This window comes from Pleuronectes platessa, chromosome 13 (assembly GCF_947347685.1).
Source record: "Pleuronectes platessa chromosome 13, fPlePla1.1, whole genome shotgun sequence".
Classification (NCBI taxonomy): domain Eukaryota; kingdom Metazoa; phylum Chordata; class Actinopteri; order Pleuronectiformes; family Pleuronectidae; genus Pleuronectes; species Pleuronectes platessa.
The window spans coordinates 17,328,279-17,352,736 of NC_070638.1; the positions used below are offsets into that span (position 1 = coordinate 17,328,279).

The window sequence follows — 24,458 nt, forward strand, 5'->3', positions numbered from 1 at the left end:
ATTTATTGAGGAGTACCAGACATCTCACCATGGATGTGAAGGAGGTTTTCTCCGCCAAAGGGCGACTGTGAGAGAGACGGACCTGGGGGGAATTGGACACTGGGAGTAAGGAGGATCAGCTAGTGTGCCGCTAACCCATGGTCCATCTGCTGTGAGCAGGACTAGGGACCCAGCGGTGGAGGATGTCAGCAGAGGCCGAGCTCCAGCCGGGTGTCAAAACCAGCCAGCGAAGGGAGTCCAGGAGGATTAAAAGTACGTGAGATTCTAACAAATAATTCTGTGAATGTAGACATACGTGTGTTAAATATCAGGCTCCTTACAAGGATGGATCCAGGGGTGGGCACTGGCAATAAATATGGTGTTAAGAGTTTTTTTCAAAGCTTTTCGAGGAGCACAAGGAACAATTTTCAAAATATATTCAATGATGTGTGTTTTTGCTAAAAGATATTGAAATAATAGTTAACAAGGTATGACTTAAATGTGCACCCTACTGTATCAGGAAAATGTCATGGATATTAGACAGGTAATTGGCCCCTCTGTGTAAATTTTGGCCCCTTTATGGCCCCTAAAAATTCGGAGATTTTGCCACTGGCTCATATTGTATTTTGTTGTGGATTGAGAAGAGCATGAGAGATCCATAGCCCATAGTGCTCAGAGGTACTCTCAAAGACAACAAGAAACATGAGGAGCAGGGAGACAAAATGGAAAAATGGCAGCTTTCCCGTGTTTGGCAGGCAGTGAACATAACTTTAAGCCAAGTTTGGATAGTTAAAGCTGAACTACATGGAGAAAAGCTTCAGTCAGGCAAGTCCGCCGAGAGGCTCCCTGTCTCATCCCACGGATCCAGACGTGGTAACAGCTATTCCGTGTAGCCCCAGGGTTTGGTGCTGCCATGATTTAGGTGTCATGGACAGGGTAATTCACACCCTGTTGCTTTGATGAACAGCGTAAGTGATGTAATAGGACAAGTCATTCTCCGAACGTTCACCAGGAGACTGAAATGGGACTGAATTGGCTGAGAGGAGGGAAGAGTGAAAATCACAGGGAGAGGGAAGAAAGTGTGTATGAGAAGGAGGACATTTCTCCTTTGCCTTTCCCCTCCTTTTCCTTTTACTCCTCTCGTTTCTCCATCCATGGATAAAGCCACTTCAGCCAGTCCAGTAAATCTGGCTTCTGTGGGCCGGCTGTAACGAGGCCACAGGGCCAGGTCCTCTGTGGCTGTTTCACTGGCTCTGTCAGCTTGCTCAGATAAATGGCCGGGCTGGAGGAGGGCCCATCGATTTGAGTTAAGTGGGAGGGGGGAGCGCGCAGCGAGGGGGCTATTACACACGTGGCTATGCGGCTCATCAGAGGGGGGTATCAGCGCAGGCTCTCAGCCCCTGACTTTACCATGTTAATCACATGTGCTGCAGGGACCGCTGTCACAATCGGCAAAGATGCTATTTAGGTCCATATAAATGGAAATGGGGCAACATAAATGCATGCAGAGTGTCAAGAAGCACAGATAGGGGTGGATATGAGCGGGCTGGGGACAGGTGAAGGACACCATCAAGGATCAGGTTGATGACTTATATCGAGATTAAGTTCTGTTTATATTCTTGTGAATTGAAGGGACCAGTAGATATTAATGACTTTTAAAGGATAAGGCCGCTCTTATTTTATATATTTCATCTCGTCAACAAATCCTCATCTTCACTATATGTAAATCTTGCCTCTTATTCCTCAAGTGACTTCTCTACCCTGTTACTCGGACCACAGCGTTCTTCTTTAGCATTTGACAGATCGTTGATACAGACAATTGCATTCTTTTTTTTTGTGGTTTTGTGTTCTCGTCTGTATTGATATATTTTGGAAAAAGAAGGTCGTATGGATGGAGATGCATTTTTTAACAGAGGGGAAAAATAGTGTAGACAAGGCATAAATTAGACAGCTTTGAGATAATATGAAGAGTTTGGCTCTGGCTAGCTATCTCCACTGAAAAGAAAATCACAATACTGTAATGTAGTGCTCATTATAACCCAGTTGGGGTTTCTAAGGCAAAACTTGCTATTAGATTAATTATTTTCCCTTGTTTTGTTATTTTTGGGGAGATTTGATGACAAAATGAAAAAAACATAATCAACCATCCGTGTCATCCATTAATGAATTCTCGTCTGCATTTATATATTTTCAGGTAACAAAAAAAAAAAAACATTTAACCCAATATTACAGTAAATGGTCATACTGGTCACATCATCCTATGCTGGGTTTTAAAGATGCCATATTGATATGGAAGTCATATTTAGTAACATCAAATGTGACTGCAGCAAACTCTGACTCCCGTTCTGAAGCCGGAGCTTCCCTCTACCAATCGAAAGAAAACGCTTTACATGCGTGACTTTACTCCATCTCCATAGCAACTGTTGCTCTCCCACTGTAATCTGAGCACAAAAAAAATATTCATTTCAAAAAGAGAGACAAGGAATGAGGACATGGAGACATTGAAAGAGGGGCCAGAAGAACAGAGACACGGCAAACAGAGAAAAAGAGACAAACAGCAGGCTGAGTCACCAGTGTCCTCTTGTACTGAACGAATGGCATTGAAAACATTGTAAGAGGCAGTACAAATACGAACCATTTCCCCCAGTGCAAACCCACATTTCACCAAATCAGCTGCAGGTTACCGATCCGCCTATTCCATTGCACTGCTTCACCATCAGGGTGATAAGTGGAGCCCCGTACCCAAACAACTCTCCCACAGCACGCATCAATACCTGCATGGAACTCTGCAGTGAGTCAATGGTCTATCCGCATTAATGCTGTGCACAATACCCGTCATTAACTGTGTAGATGCTTTAACGATCCGTCATTTTACCAAACCCTCGATATCCTGTTTGGGGCCAAAGTTGGGTCGAGGCATTTTGATCCGTGTGGTTTCGGACAAGGGAACGCAAGCTCGTAAATGTGTATCTGTGAGTTTGCTGAGGCTTATGAAGAGTATTTGGTGCACATGAGGGAGACAGATGGCGGGGACAGATTTGCCTTCCTCAGACGCCCATCCTCTTTACAACTGCTTAAAGTCTTCAGTCTCCTGCACTGACAGAACATACCTTCGGTTTTCATTTCAGCGACATCAAATGTTCTGTTCGGAGACACATCAAACTAAACAATACTAACAAAAACAAAACAAACGTTACACACTGCATGTAGGTGAAGGTAGAAGCTTGATAAGCATCACAATTTACTCACATTATGGTTAAATGGATGGTGTGTGTGTGTGTGTGTCCCACTGACAAACAGAGACGAGAAGACACAGATACACCCTCAGAAAGGTTGAAAGGTTAAGCTGCCTCGATGCCGGCTCCCCAACAAAAAGTTTCCTGTTGCCAAGTCCTTATATCTGGAGGGGCACTTCTGACTCTCCATCTGTGGCCATCTGTCCCCTCACTGTCCCCATTCTACTGTGGCAAGCGGGAGGACGCAACACTGTGATCAGTGACAAGCCCTGAAACAGTATGGAGCAGTGCTCACAGTAATTGTTCTCTCCATGGTCCTGGTGCACGGCCCTACGTCAGGTGGGGGATCACAGCGTTTGATTTGAAGCCCTCTTACAACAGCCTGTTGACTCACCAGCTCTTTTTTTGAAGATCTTGCTATTGCTTTTCTTATTTATAGTGTTTATTTGAAGGAAATGGGAGGAAAATTGGGAGGAGAGATGTGACAAGCATTCTTAAGCCCCTTTTCCACTGGTTAAAAAAACAACTTCATCTTGGCTTTTGTCTGTAATGGGAACGGGTACAATCAACATTCACTCCCGGGTCAAATGACACTGAAGTAGACACAGGATTTTAATCGGCCGCGATGGAAACAAGACACCTAGGTCACCGCTAATTTAGCTTGACAGCGACGTGAGACACCACCTAATTTGGTGTTTCATGGCGTTAAATATCAGATAAAGGCAAAAACCCTCTACAAGCAATGGGAAAGGAGGTAAATGCTTTTTTTAAGTGGGTTTACCCGAGTTTAAATAAACTGTGTATACGTGCTAATTTTGGTGTAAAAGAGGTATAACACATGCACCCACGATTACCATGTCTCCCAAATGGCGTGTTGTGCAATATGTAGGATACCTTTAGATGGAGATACAAATAGTAGAAAATACTTTAGGCAAACCTCTGTCAGACAAATTAAGAGCATCGGGCTCATGGGCCAGAAATATTGTGAGGGCCACTCAACCTTGGGTAATTGTAAATCCAGAAAAGCAAAGGAATATGTGTCATCCCCCTCTTCACACACACACACACACACACACACCTTCTCCCTCTCTCCTGTCCTTCCGTACAGTGTGTAACAACATGAAACAGCATGCCCTGCAGCTCTTTAGTTTCATACAGCACACACGCTTGTCTTGATCTGAACCCAGAGCACGTAGTGTACGAGTTATGCCGCTGTGTCAAGACTCTCCTTCGGTATGCAAGGCCTACTTTCTTTTTTTTCCCTTTTTGAGTATCTGTTCATAAACCTCTAAATCTCTCCTGAAGTGTTATTAGGGGAAATGGTACGCTGTATGTAAAGAAACAAATGGCACAGAACATCTGGTTAAAGCTCATCTGAGAGCGCTGCACTGAATTGGACCGATCATGTTTAAAATGCAACTGGAGCAGCATGCATTTTACATTACATTACAGAGTGTATGAGTCAGTGAAATTGGGATGGAATGCATAATACTGTATGAATAGACTAGAGTCGCTGCATGAGGGATGGTTTTAAGAAGGTAGTGCAATAACTATTGCAGGAGTCCACCTCTTTACACATCCGTCATGCAGGGTTTAAGCATCAGCACGACTGCAATCAAGTACAGTACATACTTTATGTCAAAGTATCGTCCACAGTCGGTCTCCAGTCTGTCATCAAAGTCTGAATGTTCATTTCTCCACATGGAAGGTGTAAATGTTCAGGGGTACATCGTGGCCGTATATAAGATTCAATATCCGCTGGCAGGGACACAAGTCTGAATCAGAGCCGGATTTGACATTCACTTGCTCAGAGACTTTAATGACTTCAGCATCGTCAAGCCCTCCCCCTCTTTTAGAGGATTCTGCCCTCATGAATTAGTGAGAGGGTGTGCATAGCCAAGACAAGCGCTTGCATTAGGACCAAGACACATTTTTTTCTCGATTTGCACAAGCCATTTAATTTGCTTGTTTCCCCCTGAATTTCCAATTTGGTTTTTGATATATGTTTTTCCGTGTAAATTGCAGGGATGAAAAGAGGGGGTAGATTAAACATGGATGGCAATTCCATGTGTTTCTTGGTGGAATAAATTCATTTTTGGTTTGACATGGTCTTTGATGGCAGCCTGACAGTTTCTGTTAGGGATATTAAGCGTCATCCTCCTCTCATGCTCAGCTTAAGCCAGCCACTTAAATGTGCCGTTAACTGATGCACTGCACGGGCTCGTGACCTAGAATTGAGCGACCGAAGGGGCTGAAAAACTGTGAAATTCTCCAAGGTGCTGGTGACCTTGATTTGGAATCCTGCTATCTCTTTGTGTGAATGCAGCCGGAGTGTTGAAGCCAAGAAACCCTGCGCAGATTATGAGGGGATGGTGGATACATGGTTGCACGCACGAGACGGCAATCAAGAGTCTCACCCACATAATCAAAACAGGAGGACAGCGGGCAGCACAAAGACAAAATGAGAAAGGTGTCCCTGTCAAGGTGGATGTCAGGGCAGCTACAGAATAATCAGCAGTTGGGATGGGAACACAAAAAGGGAATGGATAACAAAACACGTCATCTTCCTGCCGCCACCCAACATCCATCACCCAGGAAGGGCCTTGTGGATTGTGGGTGAGCGCTGGACCGAGATGATTCCTCTCAGAAGCAGCCATTCAAGCTGGCTTGTTCCCACCAATAGCACCGATGGGGACTTTGGGCATGGGTGCAACGTAAGAGAGCGTCCCCCCAATCAACCACCCCATAACCTTTCACCCTGGAGCTTTGTGTGTGCATAGCTCACAATGTTGTGCAGTAGGTGACGTGGAAGTGGTCTCATTGTTCCTCTTGTTTTCTCCTATGGTCGACTGGCTTTAACCAACTTCGTTTTCAATTTCCTTTCAATCTTTTCTTGCTGCTGGTAATTTAATATTCAATCTAAATGTTCTATTCCATAAATATTTATACCATTGCGTACATACACACACACACACACACACACACACACACACACACACACACACACACACACACACACACACACACACACAAACACAAACACACAAACACTAGCCTGTACCTTAAACAGGGCACAATACTAAAGTTGACATAAAGTTGACATAACATTAAATACATTTTCTTCCCCGTTCTATTTGTTCTCTTTCAGGTCAGGACCGCACTGAGGCGGGGCTTATTAAGCGTTTCCGTGGAGATGGCATGCGGTACAAGGCCAAGCTGATCGGGATTGATGAGGTGACGGCGGCGCGCGGGGACAAGCTGTGCCAGGACTCCATGATGAAGCTGAAGGTGCAGACTTCTGTGTGTGTGGGTGTCAGCATGTGGGTGTGTGTGTGTGTGTGTGTGTGTGTGTGTGTGTGTGTGTGTGTGTGTGTATCTGCGGGGACAGCATTGAGCCTCTTCATTCATCTCAGACAGATTTTTGAAAAAGCATGACTGTATTGTGTGTTGAGTCACGGGAGCTGTCCTCTCCTGTGTATGACTCAATGGAACTCTGCGGAGAAGTGACCAAACGGAACAAATAACAGTCCAGGCATATTATTCTGCAGCTCTTTGTCATGTAGGAAGCTTTCGTAAGGTTGGTTTTTATATCTTGTGCAAAATGGTAGAACCTCTGTACCTTATTTTCCTTCTAATGGGCTGCTATATTTTTAGTCTTGCTCAAAGCTCTCCACATTTATTCATACAGATTTGTATTGACCTTGAAGGCAAGCTGTCTTCCCTTTATGAGTATTATACAAGCTAGGCAGAAGATTCTCACTTTTTAACCTGTGACTGCAAGAGCATTACTCGCCCCCACCCCCACTTGTTGTGTGTCTTCTCGTGTCAGTCACAGTTTTCTATTTTTACAACAAAGTCCATGCTTGTAGCACATATGCAAACTGGGATAATGTGACCCAGATAGCATAATAGTGAATGTTGAAAGTAAATTAGGTCAAATTCAGTCGCACACTAAGGCTGGAAGGAAAAATGAGCACTGGTTAATTTGGAAGAATGGGTTAAAGATTGACTAATTTGTACTAAGATGTTCACTAAATTCAATATTTTTAAAGCCCCACAAAGCACATATGCACTTAACAGTCATAATGGTCCCATCACGGAAGAAGGTTGCAGGCACCGGTTCATGGCACAGGTTCAAATTCAGACTGGGCCAGTGGAGTTTGAATGTTCTCCCAATGTTTGTGGTTAATCTGGTTCCCTCCCACAGTCTAAGTACATGCAGGGTCAGGTTAATTGGAGAGTTTGAATTGACCGTAGGAGTGAAGAGGGTAGGTAGGTGTTGGCCCTGCAGTCCAGTGGGGATCTTTACAGGCGGTTGGATTATCTTTAGCTCCTCAAAGAAGAGGCCCTATAGATAAAGGACTGCTGGACATAGGCTCCTCATTTCTAGCTGGTGCGACTTGTGTCAGTTACATTAACACTAGATGCTGTCAGGTCTTGCTAAAGCTTCCTCCTCTCAAAAGTTAATTCTGTATTATCCTGACTGTTTCACTGTTGCTAAATGAAAAGGCAACGAATACTTATCGCTTTCTCAGTTCTTAAGAAAAAAAGAAGCACATTTTTGCAGTTGGTGGCTATAGGATAAATCCTTCTCCAATAGAGGACATATATGTGTTTCTTTTTAAGTTTCTTCTCAAAGATTTCTCCAGAGCTTAAGTGTGTGGGCGGGCTTATGAAGAGAGCAGTATAGCCAGGAGGCAAAGCCTCTCATCGCCCATATCCATTCACTGTGATATGTTCAATAAAACAACTTTTTCGCCGCCTTGATCTGACATGTCGGCAGTGTCCTCGGCGTGACTCCAGTAGTCACCAGCCACCAGCCAGTTACAGTCAATGGAGCAGTCGATAGAGGCTTGCTATTATCTGGACAGGGGATAGAGGAGGGGACGGGGTTTCTATTGAGCTGCCTCTCACTGCCTTGAGGACTAATCCACCAAATGGAGAAGCCGATGGCTGATTGACATCATCCATCGACTCCCCCTGCCCGCCTGCCTCTTTCTCACTTACTTCATTTCTTTCCTGTTGCTTGCTCTGCTCTTTATCCTCTTCCCCTCTTTATATACTGCTTCATCACCTCCCTTTCTCATATCTACCATCATTTTTTTGTGTGAAATTGCAAGTATTTCTTCTTCACCCTGCAGGAACGACTTGTTGTGTGCGTAGCTTTGAATACAGCTTTGCTTTAACAAGAAAGGTCTGAGGTTGAGGTTAGCTGATGTACAGGAGAGGTCAAGCGTGTGTGTGTGTAATTGCGATTGCAGTTTTGTCAGACATATTCAGCACAGCAGGCAGGTCTTTCTTATCTCCTCTGGTTTTCCTTCTTCTCTCTTCTCTCATGTCGCGGGCTTTGTTCTAGGAAAGGCACGTCAAACACACAGGTCGCATTAACTGGAACAGGGTGGAGATGTTAATTGTCTTCTTTATTAGACGCGAGAATAAAAGCAAAAAGTGGGCTGCCGAGGAACCATGGGAAATACGTACTTCAAAGGCCTGATTGGTTGTTCAGTCAGCACTATGTGAACAGCGAGCTGGTCGGTCAGCATGAGCGATGCATTCTGTCAGCAAATCTCACCCTATTGTTGTTAGCTCACACTTGTGCATGTCACGTTGAAGTGCAGTGGAGCTACTTCAAGAAAGGGAAGAAGAAAAAAGGGGAAATAATAACAAGACTCGCTGCACAAGGTGACGTTTGAGTTCCTGTGAGAGTGAAGCTTCAAGAAAAAGGCACATGAAAGAACATTCTGTCCTATCACACCTTACGTAACTCCTGCCTTCTCACCCCCCCAAACTTTCTCTTGAATCTGCCCGTCAACCAACCACCCACCCCCTCATCTCCCACTGTCACGCTCACCTGAGTCGGAAGAGAGATCGGCTCATGGTCTTTAACGCCAAGTTCATATCCTCTCATCTCCTCATGTCATTTCCTTTAATCTCCTGCAGGGAATGGCTTCCTCGGCACGTTCCAAAGGGGAGCACAAGCAGAGAGTCTTCTTGACGGTGTCTTTCGGCGGGATCAAGATTTACTGCGAGAGATCAGGGGTGAGTAGTGTGTCAGCAAGGGACTCCGCCGCGGCAGAGCTGCACAGTGAGGCCACCGCCAGCTGCCACACTGTGAACCTATATGGTATAGGACATCCAGAGGGCATACACTTGCACAGTTCAGTTCACAGCGGCTGCCAAGGCTGCCATCTTGTAAGCCTGGCCTGCACGGTTGACATGTTTGTACAGTGGCAATACCTGCGCACAAGTAACATGATTCATGACGTTGTGGTAAAGTAGCAAGAGCAAAAATATACACAACTGTCTTTCCACAGGACAGTTTACCCTTTAGTTCATGAATATTTAACATGGCAGCATTAATTTGCAGGCCTTGCATCTGATATTTGACTCAGAGTAACATACACTACAAGATGAGGGGTGTGCTGCAGGACCTACTTAAGATCACTCAGACCCTGTCTGCGTGCTAATGATAGCGCAGTGAGCAATGTTTGGCTGTTTCCGTCTCCATCCTGGCTCTCAACCCCCCGGACTGGGAAGCCTGCTGTTCCATTACAGGATGATCGAGGGGCCCGGTTCTTCCCCGTCCTGGGGTCGTAGTGTTGGCTAGATAGGCCCACTCTGCTCATCAGCGCTAACCGATAATTAGCGCTCAGTTCAGCCCCTTAATGATCATTGCCGCTAATGCTAATTACACCAAGGCTCCACCTCAGCTGTCGTTAGGGCTAAACTGATAATTACGCAACGGCGTTGGTCTCGTGGTTGCCGACCCCCACCCCAGAGCCAACCATTTATTCCCAGCAAAAACCACCCATCTTTGATGGTATCTCTTTTCAATATGACTGGTGGCGATAGAGGCGCGTCTTTCGCCTGTAATGAAAAATAACATTAGGCTTTGGCCGCCACCACCAACCAGCTCACCAGCTTTTGACAAGCTCATTTGTTGTTTTGGAAATCATGCCCCGTAATGCTCTTCATTTTATTTACTGATTACTGGCAGCAAATAACCCTCCACACTTAATATCCCTCTCGAGTGATTATGGGGGAAACGGGGATCACTCCAGCGCAGGCAGAGTCAGCAAGCGTTTAGATGGAAATACTTTATGTAAAGCTGACATGATTCTCTGCTGGATCGAGTCGACTAGTTATATTAGTTTTGTATTTTACATTAATCTGGGGCGTTACCAACGTCTGAGTATCGGCTAATATTCGAATAAAAGCTCCTCCCCAGTGCCCTAAGCTTATCTCCGCGTACAGAGAAGCAGCAGGTAGCTGTGCTTGAGTGACAGCCTAATTAATCTGCGGGTATATATCAGCGTGCGGTTATATTTCCTGAGCTTTTTGGTTCCCTCTTTTTCTCAATTATAACAGCATCTGAAATCCTGCTGGACTTAAGAATAAAAGACCCGATCAAACAAAAAAAACCTATTTAAATGAGAGAACTACTTTTATAGTTAGAATTGTATCTATACCATGTTGCATAAGAGAAATCAAAACATCCTTGAATCTTTCCTCTTTCTGTCAGAGACATTTAGGCTCACAACGTGTTGGCTGGTCGTGTTTGGCTTAACAATTTGCAAAGATGTTTTAAGTAGGTTTGACCTACTTTTTCTGCCAACACAGTGTGCAGGGCTCCTTTTAAAACATTATATCAAAAGCAAGATTTTCAATTGAAAGAGGACGTGTTATAAAGCCTCTATAAATATAAAAAAAGACATTCTGCAGTGCCCACATGGTTTTTCCTATGTGAACACTTTACACTTCTGCCATCTATAGGTGCTCCTGCATCAGCACTCGGTCCACGAGATCAGCTACATCGCCAAGGACACCAGGGACCACCGGGCCTTTGGCTATGTCTGCGGGAAGGAGGGCCACCACAGGTTTGTGGCCATCAAGACTTCACAGTCGGTGAGTACTTCTCCATTCTGCTGGAGAGAGATTTGAAATCTTTAAATTCACATTTTAAGCAAATCTCATTGACTCAGTTGCCAGTTTACCGGTTGAGATGCAAGTCAATTTAAATCACCAAATGCTGTGAAGATTTCAATATTGGTCTCTTAAAGCTGTATTAAGGTAATAGTGTTTGTCCCTACAGAGACCAAGTCCTTTTAATCCACACGTCTGGCAATTAAATATTCAAGCTCTGTGGCTATGGGAGACCGCCTGGTACTGTCTTCTTTTGGTTACATTTTGAGATATCACTTGCCAAGTCTCACTTTAAATATCGAGGGAGTCAAAATCGAATTTTCTGAAGAGTGAAGCAAATTCTCTCCTCAAGAGTCACGTCTACAGATCTTCAAACTTGAGTGAGGAAGTGGAAAAATGTGGAATATAAAATCAGCCTTTTTCAAGTGTATGATGGGAAGAACATTTTCAAAAGTTTGCTGTGGTGTGAATTCATGTTATCCTTGATATTGCTGATCAACAACCCCACTCCCTGCTGTGCTGAGCTCGCTGTTTATTTTTGACTAAATCAAAGCCAGACACCAGACAGCCACGTTCTGCATTCACATGATCTATTCTAAGAGGATTGACTGACAAGATTAACAGAAATGACATAAATGCAATGAAAACACGCAAATTAAACATACATATAGGTTACTTCCCATAACAAAAACATATTTATTATGTTAAAAGAAAAATAATTCAAATAGTAAAAGATGCCTGTAACAACCTTTTGGACAGGAGAAGATAAAACATGAATAGCAATTCAATATCTTAATTTGGACATCCTCCTCTTCATCCTCCTTCCCTGTCCACCTCTCCCATCCAGGCGGAGCCCCTCATCATCGACCTGCGCGACCTCTTCACACTCGTCTACGACATTAAGCAGCGGGAGGAGATGGAGAAGAAGGCTCAGAAGGACAAACAGTGTGAGCAGGCGGTGTATCAGGTAGGACACTAAAAGCCCCTCTTTATTTTTTTATGTATTTTTCTCACTTTCATTTCCCATTTGGAGGCGAGATGGCACATTATATCTCAGCCAGGGATGCATTCACACACCAGAAATCTTGACACTTTCCAGCGCCCTCTGAAGTGCATCGCAAACTGTGTTTGTCTGCGCGACTGATTTCTGCGCTGAATATCTGAATAGAGTGGAAGTGTGACACGTTTAGATGAGATGTGTGTGACAGGGAATGTATGCGTCGGTGTGTTTGTGTTACAGCAAATCGCTGCTTCATTAAAACTCAATGCAATGTCAGTTTCTTACTATGCTTGGTTGCCGACTAAGATTTTTGCAGTCGATGCCTCTTCTTCGTCCATTTAATTTCCTAACGAGAGATTGAATTCTCCAAGTGACTGATGAAAGATACAAAATGTGTTGTCTGCCTTCTGTCCCAAACCCCCACAGACCATCCTGGAGGACGAAGTGGACGATCCAGTTTACCAGGTAGGTCCACAGATGCACAGATACGGAACATAGACCCTGCTGATTCTGATGCCTTTCTAGCTTCATCGGTGCTGTTTACACTCTCAAAGCTCGGGATAGAGACCAACAAATAATCCTCAATTCAAATATCTTCTCCAGTCACTGATCCGCTTGAATTAATGATTCATGATATTCCACCATTCCAGTACTACACAGTAGACCATCCGAGTGGACAGTTTTGTTCAACCATTCAACTCCCATTTGCCAGTGCAGTGTCGTAAAACCATATTTTTTAAGTTGATCTGTGTCAATGTTCTGATTTCTTCCAAAGATATGCCCCACCCCCACCCCCCACCCCCGGACTGGTTGTTACCCCTCTCTTCTTTATTTGTTTGCCCCGTGCATTTATTTGGCTGAACATGATTTTCTTTTTTTTCTCTGTGCTTGCTCACACTGAATACAGACAACACTAACTCTTACTCTGAATGCTATGTTCAGCAGTACATCTAACCACCTCCCAGATCACCTCTGTTCTTTGCTCTAGCCTGAAGTGTGTTTTTGCATAAAGTCATTTCCATTTTGCAGTTTTCAATTTAAGTTGATGTTGGTTGACAAAACTCCAGAGACTGGCCAGAGTCTTAAAAAGGAATAATGTGACATTTTGGTAAATGCGCTTAATCTCTTTCTGGGTGAAGGTTGGATGAGAGGATCAATATGTCATTATGTTAAACCTGTGGAACCTAGTTAGCTTAGCATAAGGAGAAGAAGACAGTTAGCCTGGCTATTTTCAAATGTAACAAAATCCACATGTTAGCACAGAAGTTCCACTGATTAATACCTTAAATGATTGAATCTATTAAAAAACAAAAGGGTCAAATTTACAATTTGTGTTATTTATGGGGGATTATGTGAAGGACTATTGTTTGGTTAGGTCCAGCGACTTTCTGTGAGTGTGCTGCCAAAAAAACAGTTCAGCCCATTAACCCCTGCAAACCTTCAGTCTTTGTTTAGATTAAACAATTAAGTGTAAATTAGCAGTAATCACAGTTTGAAAAAGCCAAGCCAGCTGTTTTCCTGTCTTTATGGGAAGCTAAACTAACAGGCTTCTCCAGCTGAGAAGAAATGAAAAAGGTCTCAATCCTCTCATCTGATTCTCTGCAACTACCAGTTTTGGTTTTGCGACGCAATTTAGGGAGCGGACTTAAAACATTTGGCATTGATTCGCTAACTTTTTTAATAATGAAAACAAAATTATTTCAATATGAATAGAGAAAAGGAATCAACCCATTAATTTATTTAATTCCGTTGCCATTGTGATGCCATTATGGTATTACTACCAGCAAAAGGAATGTCCTTGTCGTTTAAACATTATATCGTCAGTTGGGAAGACTGCAAACAATCCTGCAGGCTGCTTCCTCTTACTTCCTCTTCTATTGTTAAACGCTGTCTCAACTTCCTCCAAAGTCTGAATTATCCTTCACACGGCAAACAATCCGAACCGAGCGTCAGTGTGATCTGGACCGAGAGCATCTCCATGATCCGACGCACCTTTCAAACCTGCTATTTTGCCTCAGAATAATCAGAGAAGTCCAAACCAAACAAGACGGTTGTGAAAGCACCTTGAGTAAAGTGCGTGTCCCAAAATGCCAAACTATTCCTTCAATCAGAGATCCATAAATGCATTGATCTTTATCAACGTGAGAGGAGATAACGACAGATTTAAGGACTTGTGGGACCTCAGTCATGGAACTCAAGCCTAAGACCTGCGGGTCTGTTTCCTCTCGAAGAGGTGGAGCATCACGCTGCTAACGTCGAAGGCAGAACCTCGACCTAAGACCTCCACATTGCCTTGAACTACTGCCTGACCTATTATACTTGTGCTCTTTCCTCCTCCCACCTCACTCCTTTTCTTTCTCTCTTCATCGCCCCATTCCTCTTTCATGTGCCCCAATTACAAATCCTTTACGTTCCTGATCTCATTTCATTCCTCACTTGACGCCATCCTCACTCCCCTGTGCTTTCATTTATTCTCATCATGTATCACCCTCTTGTTGTAACTCTCTGTTTTATACGACAACCTCTCTCTCTCTCTCTCTCTCTCTCTCTCTCCCTCTCTCTCTCTCTCCGTCTCCTCATCTCATTATTCTCTGCACCTCTACGCCTTGCCAACTACTTCTATTCTGTAGTACATAGTGTTTGAGGCTGGACACGAACCCCTCCGTGGCCACCAGTCAGAGGAGAGCGTTTATCAGGTACAAATACAAGCATTGCCCCCTTTCTTTTTTCCTCCCTCTTGAAACCCTGTGAGAGATGATAATAGTAGCATTACTAACAACTGTATGACACCCTTTAAAAGAGGAGTTACAAAGTGCAGATTGTTGTTTTGGGGATTCAGATGTAGATCATACTGAGGTTTCTGTGGTGTTGTGGCTGTCTCCTGTAGCTTCATTATAATAAAAGAAGCCATTTTTGTCGGTGAAGGACTTTTGATGTGCAGCCGCAGCAGCAGCAGCTGTATCCTCGTTTTGCATCAGTAACAACTAGTATGAGGTTAGGAAAAGTGAAGAGTAAGCATGGAGGTTATTATCAATGAAATAACACTATACTACTATAAACAATTCTGGATTAGACATATTTATCATTTCCTAAGTCTCCATTTTAAATGAAATAATAAAATCCACCACTACTCGAAAGGCATTCATTAGACCTAACCTCTGTGGCGGAGGTAAAACGGAATGTAATACATTGGATGGTTATAATCAATCACTCACCATAGTTGGGGTGAAAACTACGACTTAACTACTAAAGCATCTTAATGTTTAAAACATAAGATTCCTTTTATAGCATGTTAACCCGCTGCAGCAGAGTCAAGGTCAGCCTGAGTAGTTTACCTGCAGTCTGTACACCAGGCTGCTTTTATACAACACCTTGACCTTTTGATTTTAGACCATTTGAAGGACCAGCTAGGACTCCAGGGACATGTCGTATGATTTAATCCCCCCGCCTCCTTGCCTTTCTCTCCTCCTCCTACTGCTCTTTTTTTTTGCCTCTCTGTATCTTGCCTTCCTCTGAAGATGAAAGATTCAGAGAGGGAGATTAATCACTTGCCATGCCATTTGATCTCAGAATGAAACAAGATCAATAGACTTTGGCGAAACGTAACTGAAAGTTAACCAGTCAAGGGAGCGATAGGGCAGACAGGCGGAGAGGTTAAGAGCAACAGATAGTTTCGGATGTGAGGCAAATGTGCAGAGAAGGCAAGAGCCCAGGCAGTTTCCTATTATCATACAAACTAGTGGAGACATGCTGTTGCAGAATAACAATAGCCTTTTCTTAAAATCCCCCTATATCAATCAATATTGATTTAAGTAGAATTGATTCAACACTCCAACTGTAGAATTTGCATAACCCCATTGCACTGAAAGATAAAATTCCACCATAGACATGTTTCAGATCTTGTAAGCTCCTGTTTTAAATACCCAGACTGCTCTGTTACTTACATTTGAATCGACCTCCGATCCAATGCAGGTCCCATCCAGTCAGCAGAAGGACGGGATCTATGATGTCCCAAAACGCCATTTCATGACTGTAGGTGTTTTTTAATTTCTATTATTTGTTTCTTCACTCTTCTTTACTTGCAAACCTCTCTTTGAGATCCTCTGGGAGTCAGTGCCTTAAGCCCCCCTATATGACAGTGTCCATTTGTAATATTTTCGCTTCTCTCTATTCAGTTGCTTTATATTACAGCCAACAGGCTCAAAAACATTCCCACGCTGCCAAGGACAAGTCAGACAGGGGTCTTTGCCTGCGTCCACTCCCTGTGACGACGGCGGTGATGATGAAACAAAGCTGCATTAGTCATGCCGAGCCTGCACTAAGAGATAGGACTAACTGATTGTGAGACCAAGATCAGACATGTCAGCAATTTCACAGAACATTAGAGAGGCAGGCATCGCTTCCAAAATCCAATCCTGTGCAGAATCTCAAGCATGTCCTGACCAGATGGTCGAGATAAGATCGGTTTGGAAACTGTGTTTCGCCGGTCCCGTCAGACCGGTGGGACTAAATAAAGGGAATGGCTTGTTCCGTCTTCCTCAGAGGATAAGGACGAGAGGTTTGTAGGTGGAGTGGGTGCTGGGTTGAGCTGCATGCGGTGAAGTCATGGCTACATGCAACTAAGGCCACCAGAGCTTAATGAATAGCAATTTATTTTTCCTCCTGGTCAGAGAACGGCACCAAAAAAACATCCCCTCCTGTCATCTGCAAATTTATTTCATCTCATTTCGGTAGGTTTTATGAGTTCTTCACCGTCATGCTGCAACGACACTGTTACATCTCTCAAATCGCTTAGAAAGAAACATTTATTTAAGCCTATTTCGCCCCGAAAACATTCACCCAGAGAGAATTTACACACAACTCTTGAAAAGAGCCGTGGCAAACTGCGTCTCTACACTCTTCACCGTTTGTGTGCTTGTTGCTCGGCATATCGAACAGATAAACTGTCCCCGGCCCCCCCCCGCGTTATCTCGCCCAAACAGCCCATGCCAGTATAAGTAGCAGCGCTTCCATATCTCCAAGTGTTACTGCTTGTCTGTTCATTCAGTTGGAGCTTTTTGAGAGAGCCTCGAACTCCCTCGGTGTGTCAGTGCCTGCGGGGGAGACACCTCTGTGTACAATGTTTACCTTTTTTTTTTTTTTTATTCTGACTCATTCTGTGCCCCTTAATGGATCCAAAGTGCTGTACAGACTGTGCGATCCTCTATGTCCCGGCTTATTCAAGAAAGACATAAACACCCGGTTTATGTGCAACACGGATTGCCTTTTCTTTCTTTTGTCGAACGTGTTGCGTGTGTGTGTGTGTGTGTGTCTGTGTGTGTGTGTGTATTTATGGCATGCAAATCCTGTGTGTTCCGTGTGTTTTCTGTGCTTTTAATGTGATCCATTGTCTGCTTGTGCATGGCCCCAAAGACATTTCATGCAACTTAGCCATCCCATGGTCTGTTTCACAGCCGCGTCCCCCCTCTCCTTTAAGTAGTGCGAATGGATCACGGAGGGAGACTAGTGCAGGGGTCACGTCTGCCTATAGGGTGAGGTGGCCTCATTGTCTCGGCTGGGTAGGTCTCAGGAGCTTCTCCTTTCATTCATTTGATGAAACAAACACACTCCTCTGTGTGTGTGTGTCTGCTCATACAGTAGAGCCATGCATTTAAAAGCGTCCCAGGCTCTCACAGGCGCCCCTCTTGATTGGCAGACATAAGAATATCTAATCAGAGTCTTTTTTTATGGGACTGAATAGCCTTTTACCCACTCAATTATAGCGAGCCATGAAAGATTCATTTTAGATCCATTTTCTGATAATGAAACAAGGGGATAGTTGTTTCTCAGCCTCCACAGCACAGGCGGCTTTTGTGAATAGATTTCCCTCCCCACACCTACCCACCCTTGCAGCCACCATAGCCTATTTGGAGATGGATTCAAGATTTCATAACTATGCAAATCTCATTGTTGTGATGTATCACTGGACTTTGTCTCTCTCTCTCTCTCTCTCTCTCCCTCATCCCCTTGGTTTGACTCACAGAATATCAACCACTTCGATCTTTTCGGCGACATGTCCACGCCTCCCTCGGTGAGTCTTTAAGTTTGCAAAGTTGAAACAAGTAAGAGATAGTACAATCCGTTATCTTTGATTGTGCAATTTCATTAGAACAGATTTTCCACAGTACTTAAGATTAAAGTTTAAATGTGCAGCACAGGGAATTTTTGTTGACTTAGACATGTGTGTGTGTGTGTGTGTGTGTGCTTGTGTGTGTGTCTGTGTGTGTGTGTGTGTGTGTGTGCTTTGCCTCCCAGATGCCTCCATCTCCTGCCAACACACTGGACCCGAGCAGGAGCAGCCGCCAGCAGCAGCACAGTCCTGCTGATATGTACGCCCCGTTCAGCCCCACCTCCATGCCGTCAGGTAGCGACCCAGACCAAAACTCTGCATCTTTTCCACAACAAAGAATATGAAAGAGAGAAAGACAATGCTGGAAGGGACGATTTTTTTATTTGATGTATTGTTAGTGGAAAAATGCTGCCAGGATATAGCAGGATGTGGATTTAAGGAGTGTTTATAAGGACGAGCGAACACCATGCAGTGGTGTTATTATACTGTGAGCAAAAGAGAGGTTTGTTAACAGACAACCCCAGCTGTTTAATAAAACCCTTGACATTGTAGTAATCCCCAGCATCCCTCACAGGATAAGCGATATAGACGATGGATGGATGGATGGATGGATGATGGATGGATGGATGGAAATTGCAGAGACTTAAAATACGCTCCAAACATAAAGTCAATGGTGCCATCATCTTCATGGCATGTAAAAAAGTACACTTACTGGGTTACTGTACCTAAATACATTTGTCTTGTATTCGTACTTTATGTAAGTAGATTCCTTTTCAGGTTTCAGGTAGTTTTACCCAATTCCATGTATCAGCAAATATCTGTACTTTCTACACTAAATTTCATTTCAAAATTCATTGCGTTACATCTTCACATTGTTTTTCTACATTGTACAAGTTTTCAGTAACTAGAGGGAAATTGGTCCATTGATCCAATCAGGGCAGGGGGCGGGGTAACATTAGAACCCGCTTCCTACAGCAGCAGCATCACTGGTGAAGAACGAGCATCTGAAATAGATTCAGAGGAGGCTGAGACTGAGAAACATCATCTGCAGCATTAATGTGTTATGAGTCTGAATTATTCTTGTTTTAAACTAAATATACAGTTGATACAGTTAATGAGTCTACATTCTGCAAGTACTTTTACGTTTAATACTTCCAGTACTTTGAAAAGCACTTACTTTTACTTAAGCAGGAAAGTTAACTTTTACTTGAGCTTGACATTCTGTCTATTTATTTGTACTTTTACTTCTGTACCACCACTTGTCAGAAGTCATTGTTTATGTGTTGAACACATTTTCCAGCATTTTCTCATTACAGCAGTCAGACAAAATAGTGACATCTTCACTGCATATACCAGCCACACTTTACCCTGTGATAATAACACGTATGAAGTCAGTGCTTTCCAGCAGCAGACTCTCAAAGCACAGTTGTTGTCCTGGACCACTCCAAGAAGTAGCAGCGGCGTTACCAAGCCATCTTAACTGCACAATTGGACAGAAACAATTCAGTACAGAAATGTGTGGGCGATTTGTCTTTATATTGTTTTACTTGAAGTAAAATTGTGGGATTCCCATGGCTCTTTGAAAGGCAGGGAAACAATATAGAAACTTATATAACTGGTAATGGTCAGCAACAAATGAAAAGTGGGGGAAATTTGTAGGTAATAAGCAGCAATGAATAGACCACCAGGGTTTGACAAGAAAACACGCTCTCATTGTTCAACAAAGATTGAAAGACAGTAATTTCCTTTTCTTATTAACCTTTAATCATTTCCTTCCTTCTCTTATTTCCCTCTCAGGTTATATGACCATGGGCCCGGTGCAGGCAGCCCAGTGGGCACAGCAGCCATTCTCTGGTCAGGCTCAGACCCTGGCCTTCCCCGTGCAGGGCCCCCTCCAGGTGGCTCAGGTCCTCCCTGGTGGTCAGCCGGTCATCTGGAGCCAGGCCAACATTTTCCCAGCCACTCAGCAGCAGTGGGCGGCCATGGCAGCCTATATGCCGGCCCAGGCCGTGGGCGTGGGGGGCCATGCAATCCCAGCTGCCATGCTCCAAGGCCTGGTTCCCATCACTACCATGTGCCCACAGGCCTGCGACCTGTCAGCCCCGTCCTCAGCCATTACCAGCCCCCAACACATAGCCGACCCCACCCTGCTCCAGAGGCAGCTGAGCCTGGGTAGAGAGGGCCTCAACATGGACTCAGACGCAGGCGAGGGCCCCTCTACTTCAGGGGCCGGAGCAGCAGGTGTTGGAGCTGGCATTGCGTCAGCAGTGGTGAGCAGGTGTGGGACCCCAGGCCTCATGAGCGAACCGGACACTCTGGCCTGCATTCAGCTGCTGTCGCCTTCATCTGCCACGACCCAGGAAGAGGAAGGGAGCTGTAGTGACCTTGATCTCTCGAGGATGACCTTGAGCCCAGGTACATCCACATCACCGTCCATGGAATCCCGTAAGTCCTCCTGCTTATTTTTCCTCCTACATAAACACATCTGATTAAACCAACATCTTAACAACTTCACATATATGCTTTATGCCAAATATATATAGTTTATATATCAGCATTATTAAATGTCTTAAATCTATCTTTTAGCCTTACAAGCATTGGTCTTTGCTGATATTCATGTTCCTCAGAGGATGAAGCCCACTAACATTGTTTGACATTAAATGTTGTACAGATATTCCCAATACTGAGAGGATTAATATGAATGACTTTGGTTATCCTCTGACTATTCAGTGCCAGCAGTTCAATTCAATTTATTCAATGAAATATGTAAAGATCTACAAAATGACACATTCGTGATTCCCAGATGATCTACCCAAATTAATTTGGAATTCCTCTGACTTATCAGCTAGTGCTGCCATCAGACTGACATTTGTCCTTTTGAGTAATAAACCTGCACATTCTCCACTGGATCAATTGTAATAACTTCCCCTGATTTTTCATCAAGCATCATCATCAGGTCACATGTTTAATTTGTCCACCAATTCTATTCATGACCAAACACCGGTATTACGAATTTGATTACTACAACATTGTGCCTCACAACAAGAAATACAACAGAATGTCAGTTGTAATAAAAAAAAGTAGACGGGATGACACACAGTAAAGGTCATGGTCTAGATTTGAATCCACAACTTCTGAGTATATCATATTCATGTTAACAGTGTGATGCTAAATTATATTCATAGGACAAATGTTCTCTCATGAATATTGTCATTTACTCTTTCTTATTGTGTGTCTTAACAGCATCCACACCGGCGACTCAGCGGAGCTCTTCTTCTGACTGCCCCCCATCCCAGGCCAGCGACCCCCCCACAGATCATTCCCCTGTCGACCTGGAGGACAACGCAAGCAACGCCAATGAGGAACAATCGGTGAGCGCCGCCTCCCTGCTTCACATCCCAGTCGTAACGTCCCACAGATTTTATTTAGCAACTGGCTGGCACGATGTTATAATCTATTATTGTCATATGGATGATCGGCTCTCGACTACATCAAATGCAATTACACAGAGTAGATTTCCATGTGATTAATATGAGCAAACAGGATTTATTCTACCAGTTTTTCTGAAAAATGTCAGGTCAATTAAGCATGAAAGGTCAAATATGATTCAAGTGTCTTGATTAGATCATATATAATAAGGTAACGTTATGTTTTGGATAATTATAGAGCTGCCGTCATTTTGCTAAATGTTACGCTGATGTTTTTCCCGACTAAATGGAAGGAAAAGATTTACAGTGAGCTCATTAAATATATCAACCTCTAGAAGGAAATGTTACAGCTTTCTCTCTAACGCTCTCTCTCTCTCTCCATCCTAGGGCTCAGCTGTTGCACGGTCGGATTCTCCGCAGCTCAGTGGAGCTCCTGATCCGACGCAGGATCAGACCTGTCCGCAGGAGGACAGCTAGACAACAACAAACTGAGTGGGTATATCACAGCTCCCTCCTGTCCAATTTGCCTGACCCTATTCTGATTGTTGCATTTCATGTCTTTTCTGCCCTGTTCTTTCACCTCCAGTGTCCAACTGCTCCTCCTCTCTTGTGTTTATTCACTTCACATTTTCATTTGTCTCCTTCCCGTGTCTTTCTTTTCTTGAGTGGTAGGATGCCATTTGAAAAAAAGATTTATTTTAGTTCAGCATCTCAGTCCTTGTGCCTCTCTGCTCTGCGCCACCTTAATGAAAGATAAGGAAGGCACAACGTTGCCCCTCAGTGGTCAGATTTGTAACTGCATCCTTCCTGATTGTTTTCTCTTTAGGGGATGGAAGCTCTCAAGGCCAAGACAGAAGCTCACGAGAAAGAGAAAAAGAGAGATGAGAGGACTGTGAACAGAAGCATCTCTCACAGCTGTGTTACGCAGCTGTAACTGTTATTTCAACCTTTAAAGGATATTTTGGCAGGTCTGTAATAAGCTGGCTATCCATGGATCTGCTTTCCTCCAGAGGCCGCATACTGTACTGCACTCCTCAGCATGACAACCAGACTTTGGCTTTAATGTCCAATCAAATAAACTATCAACCAGGAAGTGACCTTCGATCTTTGACCGAAACCTGCGACAGGAGGAGACTACGTCCCCCTGTGATGGATTTATATCTGTGAGGATACGTTACAAGGCCATGGTGACACTGACGATGCAAATTATTTTTTTGGAGGTGTTCAAGAGGAGCAGCGTTCTGCCGTATGTGGTTGACCTTTGGTTTGTCAACTGCCACCAGCAAAGACTGTGCGTAGCAGATGGATTTGCCAAATGTTCTCATAGTGTTACTCCACCTCTCGTCCATTTGCATGAACAGACTTGATGTGGATTCAGCCGGCTCAGCTGTGAGCAAAACTGTTCTCTGCAGCTTCATCCTAGGGCTGAAGCTAATAAAAAATAATATGATTTTTCTTTTTCTCATTTTATAAGCTGTGAATTCTTAATTGATGGCACCGAGTTGTTAAAGGATATCGAAATGACTTGGAGGCATCAACGTCAAAATAACATTCTGCCAAACATCTATTTTGTAAATAAGAAACTTCCCAGCCCCAATACCTGAGCCTCTGTGCCATAAGATAGCTCTCTGCCTCTCGGATGCCAACTACCTGTGTTTCTCTCAAGCAATGCCCTACCAGCACCTCTATTTTTGACGTCTGGACATTTGTTTTCGCTTTTGCAGCCTTTTTTTATTAGTTCTGAAAACGTCTTTGTTTCTGTTGGGTCGGTGAGATATGAACTGTGAATATGTGTTACATGGTCATTGAAAATAAAGCCTGCTGAACCTGTCTCACTCATTAAGAACTTGAGGTGAAAGAAATCAAAGGGTTGAGACAAAAAAATGGTACTACTACTGAAAGGTCACAGACTTTTTTTAGTACTAGGAGGCAGATTTCCCTGCATCTCTTTGTTTTTTAGATATTCTACATTTACTAAGGTCACATTGTTTACAATTTGCCTCTCATAATCATATCTCTGTTTGGTTCCTTGGATAACGGGGCAGAATAAATCCGTTCTGATATGACAAGGCTTAACAACCACAAGTGCAGACAGTCAAATGCATTTCTATGCCTTACCAGGTTTATTTTTGTTTTCCGCTCACTGCTCCTCTGATCAGGCCATTGTTGTTTTGCAAAGCACTTGGCCATATCGTAGTTCCACTCTACCAAATCAACAATTGTCAACAGTAGAGGTTTATATAACATGAACAAAAGAGATATCAATATAAACGGCTAGACTTACAGTAACAAATGGTATTCTAAATGTACCCCCACTCGTGTAAGAAAAATAAATAGTCCAAAATATTTTGTAAATTTTATTTATGGAGTTAAGAACTGTCATGAAAAAGAGAAAAAAGGGACTTTTGTACGTCTATGACTTCCCCCATACACTGTACCCATGCCACTGTTCAGTCACAAATAAAATATCATGTGATTCCCACTTTTCTGCTTGGTTGGTTTCTATTCTTTCTTTAACCTGGCAGAATCATTTGTAATGGTCTACTCTCAGAAGGTCACGAGAGCAGCCAACAGAGGTTGCTCTCATCACACAAACACTTTAGAAACCCTGTGTGGACTCAGTCACAGTAAGTGTCATTGGGACCTCTTATGTAATATATGAGCATCATCATAGCCTTTTTATTGTGTTGATTACGTGAAGAATAGCTGTGTCCTTGATCACGGCATCTACCTTAAATCATGACCTTAATAATGATAAACTGTCTTTCGGTGGAGGAGATGCA

At 43.6% G+C, this 24,458-nt stretch overlaps 1 protein-coding gene across 1 annotated transcript; it reads left to right on the forward strand.

The window, feature by feature from the left end:
- The first annotated feature begins 182 nt into the window (after window positions 1-182).
- On the forward strand, window positions 183-24,162 carry LOC128454903 (disabled homolog 1). The gene is made up of 14 exons (XM_053438502.1): window positions 183-252; window positions 6,364-6,503; window positions 9,156-9,254; window positions 10,989-11,120; window positions 11,986-12,105; window positions 12,565-12,603; window positions 14,769-14,834; window positions 16,111-16,170; window positions 18,161-18,208; window positions 18,433-18,541; window positions 20,045-20,692; window positions 21,491-21,618; window positions 22,063-22,167; window positions 22,502-24,162. The coding sequence occupies exons 1-13, from the start codon at window positions 183-185 to the stop codon at window positions 22,150-22,152; spliced, it is 1,749 nt and encodes a 582-aa protein (XP_053294477.1). The 3' UTR covers window positions 22,153-22,167; window positions 22,502-24,162.
- The last annotated feature ends 296 nt before the right edge of the window (window positions 24,163-24,458 follow it).

What these genes read in the sequence shown, in the direction of transcription:
- LOC128454903 (XM_053438502.1), top strand. Translation starts at nt 183, where the DNA reads ATGTCAGCAGAGGCCGAGCTCCAGCCGGGTGTCAAAACCAGCCAGCGA. An exon ending in ACTCCATGATGAAGCTGAAG is followed by an intron (nt 6,504 to 9,155) that starts GTGCAGACTTCT and finishes AATCTCCTGCAG; the next exon opens with GGAATGGCTTCCTCGGCACG. An exon ending in TGGACGATCCAGTTTACCAG is followed by an intron (nt 12,604 to 14,768) that starts GTAGGTCCACAG and finishes TCTATTCTGTAG; the next exon opens with TACATAGTGTTTGAGGCTGG.